Genomic DNA, 12,101 nt, shown 5'->3' with positions numbered 1-12,101 from the left:
GCCCGCCCCCCTCCTCCCGGAGTCCCCACCTCCAGGAGCTGAGGGCGCAAAGCCCAGTCTGTGCACCCCTAGAGGGAGGAGCTGACTGCCGCCCACAAGTGGCGGACTTTCTGTAGCCCCTTTAGTCATGACCGGTGTATATGCTTTAATTTAAAACCCTTTTCTAACATTACTTCCTTTCTGTCGATGCACACTACTTGCTACAGATTTTTTTGAAAGGGGGAAAGTATCAATGCAATCTCACCCTGAGCTCACACATTTTTATGTATAATCTTTCACACTTCAGACAATTTACCATTGTCTTTCTTAACTTTGAATTATGAAATCTCTTGGGTGGAAAGAGAACAGCACGGTGAACCCCCATGTGCCTGCCACCCTGCTTCAGCGATACTGATTCATGGCCAGTCTTGTTTCCTTTGTCACCCACATTCTCTCTCCTCCCTCCAATAATCTTAGAGGAAATTCCAGGCATCATATATTTTCGTCCATAAATATTTCTTAAACTATCTCTAAAAGATGGTTTTTTAAGTTTTATTTATTTAAGTAATCTGTATACCCGGTGTGGGGCTCGAACTCACAACCCCAAGATCAAGAGTCACATGCTTTCTCCACCGAGTTAGCTAGGTGCCCCAAAGGTGAGTAATCTTTTAATAAACATAACTGCAATGCCATTACCACACCCTAAAAAATGGACGATGATTTCTTTGTTTAAAGATTTATTTATTTGTGAGAGAGAGAGAGAGCAAGCAGGGGGAGGGGCAAAGGGAGAGGGAGAGAATCTCAAGCTGACTCCCCACTGAGTGCAGAAACTGATGCGGGGCTTGATCCCACAACCCCGAGACCACGACCTGAACAGAAATTAAGAGTCGGATGCCCAACTGACTGAGCCACCCAAGCGTCCCTGGACGATAATTTCTTTACATCATCAAATATCCAATCAGTGTTTAAATGTCCCTAATTGTGTCGTGTTGTTACATTTGGTTTTGTTTTATCCAAATAAGGTACACACATTGCTTTTGGCAGGTAGTCAGTTACGTTTCTTTTAATATGTAGGTTCTCTTCCCCCTCTTTTCCTTCAAATGTATTTTAAGGAAAGCAGAAGCAACTGGGTTATTTGTCCTATAAAGTTCTCCACATTTAGATTTCTGCTGATTGCCTCCACCAGGAGTTCTCTAAATGTTCTTCTCTCCCCCATATCATCTATAAACTGGTAGTTAGATCTAGAAACATCTGCTGTTATGCAAGAATATGTTACGAGGGTTTGTTGCTTTAATTTGCACTTCTTTGATTACTACTGAGGTTGGACTTTTTCTTTAAATGCATTGGTGATTTCTACAGATTTTTGTGAATTGTTTTAGACTTTTCCGTTGCGGTCCTGGTGTTGTCCCTATTGACCTGTAAAAGCTCTTTGGGTATTGATGGAAGCAAACTGCTTGTGATACTTCTAGAGCCCTTTTTAAAGATTAAGATTTCTGCTGAGTTCCTTTCCCGATTTCCTATCAGAGGGATCTAAAGTCCTAGAGCCTGGTCCTTTTACCAATTGTCACCCATGCGTTGGGGCCTTTTGAACGCACTCTCACAGTCTACCACTGCTCCACGTCCCCATGGCCATCTGTCTTCCATGGGGATTCTGCTTTCTGCTTCGAGGGAAAGAGGAAGATGCTGAAGGGCTGTTGTGAGGATCGTGGCATTTCTTTTTACAAAAACGGGTATTGTGGGAGCGAACCACTCAAAGACAATTCGATCCAAGGCACACATTTGGGTTCTTGGGGGTCCCAAGACAGCTGCAAAGGTGTTATGTGAACGGGTCCCTTTGGCCCCATACCTGTCCAACCCCTCATTTTGTAACTGTGTCCAAATTTGTTTGCTCGCCGAATGACAGGCCAATTAAGTTGAGAGGCAAGAAGCTGGGGTAGGAAAGCGATTTTATTTGGAAAGCCAGCAAACTGAGATAACGGTAGACTGTTGTCCCAGAGAACCACCTCTCTGAGCATGAGAGTCGAGCTTCTTTTATGTTAGGAAGACGGCGAAGTGGGAGGGGATTGGAGTCAAAAGATGACTGATGTCTGTAGACATTGAAAAACGTCGTGTCGGGGCACCTGGGTGGCTCAGTGGGTTAAACGTCCAACTCTTGATTTCAGCTCAGGTGGTGATCGCAGGGTCCTGAGATCGAGCCCTGAGTCAGGCTCTGCACTCAGCGGGGAGTCTGCTTGAGATTCTCTCTCTCTCCCTCTGCCCCTTCCCCCCTACTCTCTCTCTATCTCCATCTAAAATAAAGAATAAATCTTTAAAAAAAAGAAAAAGAAAAAGGAAAAGTTCATGTAACTTCTTCATTCCTGGTCAGTTGATCTTTGCATGTAGGAATCTGGTCGTGTCGTTCCTGTAAATCTTAAACATAGTATAGTCAACTCTGTACGTACTTCTGTGCCTTTTCCAGTGAGGTAGGTTTCAGGTAAGAAAGCAGTTTTTGTAAACCTCAGTTGTAAGCAAAATTCCTTTAATGATTCACATGTCCATGTGCAGGGCAAAGCAGATGTTTCTAAACTACAGGTCACAGCAGCAAGGGAAATAGAAGCACTATGGAGTCAGACATGCCAAGTTTCTCCCTGTTGCAGAGGATGGGGCTGAGGCCCCAGGTTAGGAGGCCCTTAACTTACAAAAGGTCACATCACTGCCAGTGCACAGTATAGACCGTGTCAGGCAAGTAGGATTCAAATCCCGTCTCTCCCGCCTACTAGCTGTGTAACCTTGGGCATGTTATTCAGTCACTTTGATCTTTGCTTTTCTAATCTGTAAAAAAGGGAGGTGAGAATACTGAGCTCTTTTTTTTTTATTATTATTATTATTATTTTATTTTTTTTTAAAGATTTTATTTATTTATTTGACAGAGATAGAGACAGCCAGCAAGAGAGGGAACACAAGCAGGGGGAGTGGGAGAGGAAGNTCTTATGTTCCATAGATGAGAGAAATCATATGATAATTGTCTTTCTCTGCTTGACTTATTTCACTTAGCATTATCTCCTCCAGTGCCGTCCATGTTGCAGCAAATGTTGAGAATTCGTTCTTTCTGATAGCTGAGTAATATTCCATTGTATATATGGACCACAGCTTCTTAATCCAGTCATCTGTTGAAGGGCATCTCGGCTCCTTCCATGATTTGGCTATTGTGGACAATGCAGCTATGAACATTGGGGTGCATATGGCCCTTCTCTTTACTACGTCTGTATCTTTGGGGTAAACACCCAGTAGTGCAATGGCTGGGTCATAGGGTAGTTCAATTTTTAACTTTTTAAGGGACCTCCACACTGTTTTCCAGAGTGGCTGTACCAACTTGCATTCCCACCAACAATGTAGGAGGGATCCCCTTTCTCCACATCCTCTCCAACAATTGTTGTTTCTTGCCTTGTCTATCTTTGCCATTCTAACTGGCGTAAGGTGGTATCTCAGTGTGGTTTTGATTTGAATTTCCCTGATGGCTAATGATTTTGAACATTTTTTCATGTGTCTGTTAGCCATTTGTATGTCTTCATTGGAAAAGTGTCTGTTCATATCTTCTGCCCATTTTTTGATTTGTTTATTTGTTTCTCGTGTATTGAGTTTGAGAAGTTCTTTGTAGATCTTGGATACCAGTCCTTTATCTGTAGTGTCATTTGCAAATATAGAGAATACTGAGCTCTTAATAGAACCAAACGAGATAATATACGTAAGCACTCAGCAGAAAGCTTGGTGCATCGTGAGCGATCACTAATCCACGGTAGCTTCCAATATAAAGTATGGTTATGCCCGTTGTAAAGGTGAAGAATCAGAGTCCAGTGAGTGGGACTGGCTTCTAAGAGAGCACAGAGAGCTGGGTCAGCACTGGGCCCTCAGTGTCCTTGTTGGAGAAGTTCCTCCCAAGCGTCCCTTGGACCCTCGTATAGGTTTATTCCTAGGACAGATGCCTCCATCCTGAGAACTGGTCAAAGTGATCCAGCAGAGCACTGGCTCCACGTGGAGAAGCGGAGCCCTGGGGAACAATCCCTGCCTTGCTCCTCCGTCTTCAGCTCCCCTGGCGGATGCCCTACAGGGCGTTCGAATATCCCTTGGCAGTTCCGAGACATCTTCAAGTGCATGACTGCCTTGGATCAACAGAGCAACCTTGCAAAGCAGACCTGTCAGGGAAGATCCCCCACTCTCTGTGGGAGAGCAAAGGGCACCGTCAGTAATCCCGGAGGTGGGATTGCATCTCTGACACCCAGCCTTGTGCGCTTTTCATGGCGCGCCAAGAGAGGTTTATTCTGGATGGCTTCTTTGACCTCTGCCTTGTGGGCTTTTGCAGTCCACCTCTAAACTCACACATGAGAAAAAAAATAAACACATGTTAAGTTGAGGGGGCCCTTTGTGATAGGAGCCCAGCTTACCTACTGCAATCAGATACTGAATGTGCTGGAATGACACTTACGGGCTCTCAGAGTATCAGCGAGACTCAGATTCAAGGAGGATAGGAGGACGTGTCTCTCCCAAAACAAAACCAAGATGTGCCTCAGAATCCTAGAAGTGGCATTTCTTTTTACAAAAATGGGTATTGTGGGAGCGAACCACTCTTTCTCGGGGGGCTCGAGGTTCCCTCTCTTGGTTTTGTCAGAGCAGCTCCACATTATTGGAGTTCTTCATACAATTGTTTGAAAATAGCATTCTGCTTTAAAAAAAAGTTTAAAAACCACTGATGGTTTTAAATGAATCACAAATTTTAATACAAATATTGAATGTGGTAAATTTTATTATCCCATTATATTGAATATGGCCAAATACAATTAACCCCTAAGTGACAAACATCGCTGGTCAAAGCAGAATGTGTCTTCGGTGACTGGGAGGCACGGCAATTTCCAGTCGCCTCTGAGAAGTTACATGTCATCCCAGAAATCACTTGAGTTGTACATGCTTTCTTAGTGTTTAAGTCCCAGATACAAAGGCTCTCCTTTGCCTGTACGTGGGAGAGGCCATACTTCCTGCCTCAGAGGATGGGGACCCGGCGGCCATGTCTCTTTAACTGGAGAAGTGAGCCCAGCACCTCCAAGGGGCCTCTGGCCTCCACTGCAGGCTGCTTTCACCAGAGCACTGTGTTCCACCCATGGCCGCTGTCCAGGGTGCACACAGGCCCTGAGTGGGAGCCAGGCCAGGGAAAACAACCCAGCCTCCAAGAAGGTCCATTTCCCAACTGGCCAGGGCAGGGAGGGCGGGAGCACAGGAAGGACGGGAATATGGGGAACCACAGCCTTGGCGGCTCAAGCACGATCATGGTCACCCTGCAGTCTTCCCCACTCGCGAGGGTCCCAACAACCCCTTGAAGCAGGCATTACCCTGAGCCCCTTTCCCACTGAGGACATGGAAGACATGGAAGCCACCCAGCTCGTGCCTTGCAGGAGCTTCTGGTCTAAGAAGCAACTTGTCCTTGACTCACACCAGTTCTGTCCTTGGGGCTAGTTTATGAGGCCTCTCGGCAGGCTCTGAAAGACAGAATGGCATCCTGCATCCCACATGAACTACATGGGGGGCAGTGCCTCAGGCCTCCCCACCCCGTGTTAGCAAGGGGGCAGCAGAGGCTCAGGGAGGACAGGGAAGTTTCCCACAGGCCCACGCCAGTTCGTGACCGAGCAGGGTGAGAACAGGGGTCTCCGGTGTGTTTTGTGTTTTTTGGCCCTTGAGCAGTGAGGTCAGTGCTGGGTTGAGGGCCCCCCCTCCCGGCACGGCGGGGAGTGGGGAGCGGCAGTGAGGGCTCATAGTGAGGGCCCGCCCCAGTTCTGTCTCTCGGGTGAGCTCGTCAGGAGGCCTGGATGAGCTCACGGACACTTGCGCAGCGGAGCCCAGGACGCAGTTCTGTCCAGATGTGAGGGATTAGCACTGTGTGATGTGGAGAGTAACCTTAGCCAATCCTTTTCCCTGGAGGGGTTTTGGAGCCAAGTTAGACCTCATTGCAGACATGGAGAAAACAGGATGTTTTAGGCCAACGGAGGGGAGTAGATTCATGTTGTTCATGACTTCCAGGGCTGGCAGATCCTCACACTTGGCCAGCCAGGTCAGACTGCTTCCTCCCGGCCCAGGCTGGGTCTGGGAGAAGGCAGGCGTGGCTCTGGGGAGAGACGTGGCCAGAGGCCCGTGGGCGGGGCCTGCAGAGGGTGTGTGTGGACCCAGATCCCCACTGGGCAGACCCCCTTTTCACGGACAGCCCTCCCTGTGCGTGAGAGCAGCTCTTCTTGCCCCAGGAAGTCCTTCCTCTCTCGGCAGGGCTCCCCAGTTCTTTCAGCTGAGACAAATGAGTCAAGTTTCCAAGCCCCTGCACCACAGCCACCTCTAGCCCTGCTTCTGCCTCTCAAAGGCCCAGAATGGAGCATGACCCTCCAGGCAGGGTCCCTCAGGCCACCCCCACCCCCTCCTGAACATTTCCTGTCCACACATGCAGCCCACGATGGCTTCTGCTTTTTGTGACCAACCCCATCAGACAACGGGCTTTTTTTATGGAACATTTCAAACCATATATACAAGAGTAGAGAGTGGAGTGGAGTGAACTCACATGTCCCATCACTCAGTTTCAACAATGATCAATCTTGGCCAATCTTGTTTGGCCACCCATGTCTCCTCCCACTCTCAGGCCTGGATTACTCTGAAGTGAATCCAAGACATCATAGCATTTCGTCTCTAGATATTTCAGTACGGATCTCTAAAGACTCGCTTTTAAAAACAACCAGTGCTCACTCTAGCCACACATGGACGAAAAACATAACCAAAGTACCATTTGTCTTGTCCACCCCCCTCCTCAAAGTCAACAAGACCATTGTCTTTTGAAGAGGCTTTTTGAAGTGGAAGGAAATCATGAAGAGGAGAATATAGAAACAAATTGATCTCCATAAAAGATGCTCAGAGTGGAAGGAAGTTTTGTCTCTGTTCTTGGTTCTCGCCCCTACATGGAAGAGCTGGGATCCCAACAGAGCTGGAACAGGAACATCTCTGCACCGGGGCGGGGTGGGGGGGACGGACTGCCAGAGCTCTGGAAGGCCAACTTGCTGAGGTGGGGTTAGGAGAGAGCCAGGGTGCTTGGGGTCCAGGCATTTGCTGACTGTGTGACCTTGGGCAGGTCATTCAACCTCCCAGAGTTACACGTTCATCCCCAGCAAAATGGCTTACCATCTCCATCCTTACCTCAAGACCTGTCAGCCTTCTGGGCAATTTTGTATGTCCTCTTGAGCAACCCAGCCAACACCAGGGTCTTACAGTTAAAAGAGTTTTGCACTTAGATAGATCAAGCCCAATAACCCTTGCCCCCACTCTGCCTCAGATGCCCACATCCATGACCACAACCTCGAGAGTGTCACTAGGAAGCTGCTTCACCTCTCAGAGCTGAAACTGTAATGTCCATCACCACTCATTCCTTCTGTTATTCCATCATCTTACCAAGACCTTCAGTTCTGTCAGCTCCTCCATTTCTCCCAATTTATTGGCCCTCTTAATGGCCCCCTTTCCTTCCTTATCCAAGCTAGACTCCAGAGCTCATCCCCTGGACTCCTTGCTGGTCAAATCCTCAATCCTTTGCTCCCTTGCTCTCCCCTACACTGTCTCTGCAGACCCCCAGCTTCTGCTCCATCCAGCCCCCTGTCCTGGCCACTCTGTACCCAGCCTGCTGGGTGGCTCACTGGGGACTGGTCCTTCCAAAGATCCCCTTGAAATGGGGTCCTTCTGCATGGGCCTCCTCTTTCTCCTCACCTCCTTTTGAAGCCCCCTCTGCATTCGAGTCCCCTCCCCAGCGGTCTGCTGACAAAGTGGCTTGCAGAAACAAAGGCGAAGACAAAAACAAGTCATTTGCTGATTTCCGTGATGTAAATACTCTCACACTGCCTCCATTTTCGTGGCTGTGTTAATAGCCCCCCTCACAGAATTCCTGAAGGCTTCACGCCCAGCTCCCTCTTTCGTAAGCCAACGTGAATTTGCAGCAGATGATTCCCCTCTTTTACAGAGTGAAGAGAGGCCAGCAGTGAGAACGCACCTGTTTCTTGGCCTTCTGAGGAGAGGTCTGCCTTTACCACTTCCGCTGCGCTCGCTCTCCTCCTTCGAGCGCTGCCCCCACCCTCGTAGCTCTGCTGGGTTCCCAGCCTGTCCTCTCCTCAGCTCACCCGTCCTTCAGGCTATCAGCGTGGTTGTTTCTTCAAAGAACAGAAACAACAAGAAGAAACATTCTGGAGACCATGTGATCTGATCTCCCTTCCTTCACAGCCAAGCTTCAGGAAAACATTTCCCAGGATCCAAGTTTCGGCCTCTGGACCTCTCTTTCCCTTCTCGTCCCATGGCATCTAGACTCTGCTTTGCCTCCACAACTCCGTGAGCAATACTGGGGTGGGATTTAGCAGCGACTTTCTCCTTGCTCTTTCCATCCTTCTCTCGCTCGAGTCCCCTGCTGCTTTAGGCCGTGTTGACCGCTTCTTCCTCAGTGAAGCTCCTTGCTTCGCTTCGTTTCGGGGACAGTAGCCTTCTTCCTGAGTGTCAGGGTCCTCCAAGGTTCCAGCCAACTCTGACGGCCCATAGGTGTCTCGGGGCCACCAACACTGAAACCTGAGCTCAGAACCAGGGCCCTGAGCCTTCTGGTGTGACGTCTTCTCTTGGTGCCAAAAGAACCAAGGAGGACCCAACGCTGGGGAGAAAAATGATGAACCGAGAGCTGAACAGATGAACCTCGGGTCTTCCACTCACTTGCTGCATGATGCTGGACGTCGCATTCCACCCCTCTGGGCATCAGCTGGGGATCATACACAGGTTGTTGTAAAGGCCAACTGAGTTCACACATTTGTTTAGCGTGCTTTGGGGTACACAGTAAGAACTCATCAAGTGTCCGATATTACTCACTAGTCACCAGTGTCAGTGCGATGACTAACATATCTCCGTCATCCTCTCTACTCCTACTGCACTGCCTCGATTCTTCACTCCTTACGCGGACTCCTGCACTCACTCCCTGCCTTCCAAGACAAATCCCTCCCACCCGTTCTCTGTATTCAAACAATTCATATATGACCATGTGACTCTTCTGTTGAAATAAACCCCAAAATAAGCATCATGGTTTGTTTACTGGGGCGTCTGGCTTTGTGTCCAGGCTCGCTCTCCTCCCGTCCACCCTGTACTTTCCAGCCACTCCAACCCCCTGAGGGTTTGGACACGGCACAGTGTTATTTTATGCCTTTCTCTCTCTGCACGCGCCATTCTGTCTGGCGGGAGCCTTTCCTCCCTTCCTTACCTTCCAGAGTTCACGCAGCACCTTCTTGAAGAAGCCCACCTGGGTATGGAGGTGACCACGCCTATAGATGCAAGTGAGTGATTGGGGCAGCCCCATCCTCACGCCCCAACCTACACTCGGCCTTCCTTTGCTTCTCTTTGTGACCGTTTTCAGGACCCACCACGTGGAGCTCAGTGCTTTCCAGGGGTCTCTGGGGTTATAGGAAATGGTGACAAGGCTCGTTTTCCCACAGCTGCTGAGCCCTCTGTGTCCTCCCGTGGAGACCCGGCCTGGAACGCGGGGTGTGACAGATACATGGCTGTCCACGACCGTTTAGACGTCATAGAGGAGGTAATCAGGGTGACTTGGGAGCCCATGCAACTTCAGGACCACCTGCCAAGCTGTTAGCTTTCTAGGGCTCAGGAGAATCTTGCTTTGGGAAATGGGGGGAAATCCAGGCCAATCCTGCTCCCTGGCCACCGTGTGAAGCATCTCCCTGCCCTACCCGGGCTGTTAGGCTCACCCGCCCTTAACAGACCCTGCCTCCCCAGGGGCCTTTCTTCCCCCCAGCTAGAGATCTCCACGTCATTACACAACGAGACGGTGAACAGTCACTGTGTTTTGTTACACAGCCACGGTTTGTAACACTGGGGTCTGTAAACTTGTGTGGGAAAGGATTTACACTTCATTTTCACAAACCTTTAACTGAAATTTAGCATTCCCATTCATTATAAGTACAGACAACAAACCATAGTAGTATTACCAGTACTGTGACTTTGTTCGCAATAGAAATCAGATCATTTCATCCCATTATAGCTGTTGTGACTATATCAACATATCACTCATCTTAATCTGTATGTCGAAATTACAGTAGTTGTTAGACCTGATGTTAGATCATGGTATTTAAAGAATTAATAAATACATAGATTTTTACATGAAAGATTTAATATTTAGTACTTGAATAAGGTTTTAACGCAATTGGTGTCTTTGGAAATCCTATATGCTTTATTTTTTTCAGTTAAAGGGGTTTTCTGAGATGGTGTCTTTACGCTTCAGACTGCTAATGGGGTTCATTCACGGAGGAGTTAGGAACCCTGACTAAAGAACATTTCAAAATCCCAAACCTGTCATTTGGCAGAGTGGCCACCAGGGGGCGGGGCGACAAAAAGAATGTGAGCTCCCAGTGCAGTCCGGAAAGGGAAAAAGGAATCCCGGGGTTGCTCCACGCCAAACCTGTCCCTGGGTGCATCGCTCCGTGCCAGAGCCAGGAGCGGCCTTAGAGAGCGAAGCCCTAGGATTCTGTCAGCTGGGGAACTTAGAGGCCGCCGGGGGCAGAGCCTGAACAAGGAGGACTCGGGTCCCCTAGCGCTCGTTCTCTCCCTGCTGCACCCCACTGGGCTGCCAGGTGTCCCTTAGGACACGGCTGGTGCAGCCAGACGTGGCACCACGCTTGCGCCCTAGTCCTCCTGCCTCCTGCCCCCCTGCCCCCAACACGCCGCTCCCATCTCTCTTGTTCTAGACGGTGGAGAAGACGGTGGAGCACCTGGAGGCAGAAGTGAAAGGCTTGCTGGGGCAGCTGGAAGAGCTGGCCTGGAACCTACCCCCGGGGCCCTTGGGCCCCATCCCCGACCTCTTCGGAGACGGTGAGCGCTCCCGTAGCGGAGAGGACAGCTCAGGCTGGGGACGGCTGCCCGCGACCGCCCAAGTGTGGCCTGGACGAGCGGGGACAGGCCTCGGCTCCTCCTGGGGCTGGGTGGGGAGGCACCCCCCACCACCCCGAGTGTTCTCTGCCCTTACCCCCGCCTGGGGGCGCTGCAGCCTGGCATCTGGTCAGGGCTTCTGGAAGGGCTGGCACAGTTCACGTGGCTCCCACCTGGCACTGCCCCAGCCATTTACCCACCCCCGCCCCCAAAGCTCCTGGGCTCCTTTCAGGTCCCTTGCAAGGATCCCGTCCTGCGCCACCACAGAGCCCCCTGCTTCCTCCCTGTGCCCTGTGTTCCCTGGCCTGGGAGCTCCAGGGGACTGAGAGGGGAGGGGAGGGGAGGGCAGGGGCCTGCAGCACTCCCAAGCTGCCCCTCTCTTTCAGATGGCTTTGGAGCACCCGAGCCTGCCCTGCCCAGCAGCTGGAAGTGACACACACGAGTGTGGGACAGCTCTCCTCTGAGAACAGAGCCTGCCTTCCAGCCAGCCTTCCTCAGCTTGGTGCAAGATAAAAGCTACTCCCTTGTGTCCCCCACCCCCTGCCCCGTGTAGGCTGACAGTGACCCCTATAGCCACAGCCCCTTCTCCATCGACTCCCAGGCTCTAACGCCCAGCCCACGTCCTCCTGGGGGCTCAGTCCTCCTGGAGGCTCAGACCGGGGAGACCCCGGGGGGTCTGTGCTGCTGCCCTCCTTATTTACAGGGGCAGACAGGGCAGGAGTTGGCTCAGAAATGAGGCACCTGAGTTCCAGAGAAGGTGACACAGCACAAGGGCCCTCAGAGTAGCCTCCCTACTCAAACTGTGGCCATCTACGAGCAGCAGTGGCCTCACCTGGGAGCCTGTCAGAAACGCAGAATTTGGGGCCCAACCCAGAGCTCCCGCATCAGAATCGACATTTCAGTGAGATCCCCAGGGGAGATGTGTGCAAATCTGTGTGCGATTTTTTAAAGTTTTCTCTTGAGGTAAAATTCACACAACATAAATTTCAAAATTTTGATCATTTTCAACGGTACCAATTCAGTGGCTTCACATGGTTGTATGCTAATTCCAGAACGTTTTCATCTCTCCCCAAAGACACCCTGTACCTATAAGCAGTAACTAACCACTGCCCCTCCCACCAGCCCTCGGAAACCACTAATATTTCTATCTCTATGGACTTCCTGTT

The 12,101-nt window shown here is 50.3% G+C and overlaps 1 protein-coding gene across 1 annotated transcript in view; it reads left to right on the top strand.

The window, feature by feature from the left end:
• The window catches only part of PLAC9 (placenta associated 9), a 13,593-nt gene extending 1,492 nt beyond the window's left edge, over positions 1-12,101 (top strand). Inside the window, exons 2-4 of the mRNA XM_034662778.1 lie at positions 9,489-9,586; positions 10,755-10,878; positions 11,322-12,101. Of these exons, the coding sequence (XP_034518669.1) occupies positions 9,489-9,586; positions 10,755-10,878; positions 11,322-11,368 (269 nt within the window). The 3' untranslated portion in view covers positions 11,369-12,101. The remainder of the gene's footprint in view (positions 1-9,488; positions 9,587-10,754; positions 10,879-11,321) is intronic.

This window comes from Ailuropoda melanoleuca, chromosome 6 (assembly GCF_002007445.2).
Source record: "Ailuropoda melanoleuca isolate Jingjing chromosome 6, ASM200744v2, whole genome shotgun sequence".
In the NCBI taxonomy this organism is placed as follows: domain Eukaryota; kingdom Metazoa; phylum Chordata; class Mammalia; order Carnivora; family Ursidae; genus Ailuropoda; species Ailuropoda melanoleuca.
Note: the sequence above shows the minus strand (reverse complement) of the source record. Positions and strands in the feature narration are given on the sequence as shown.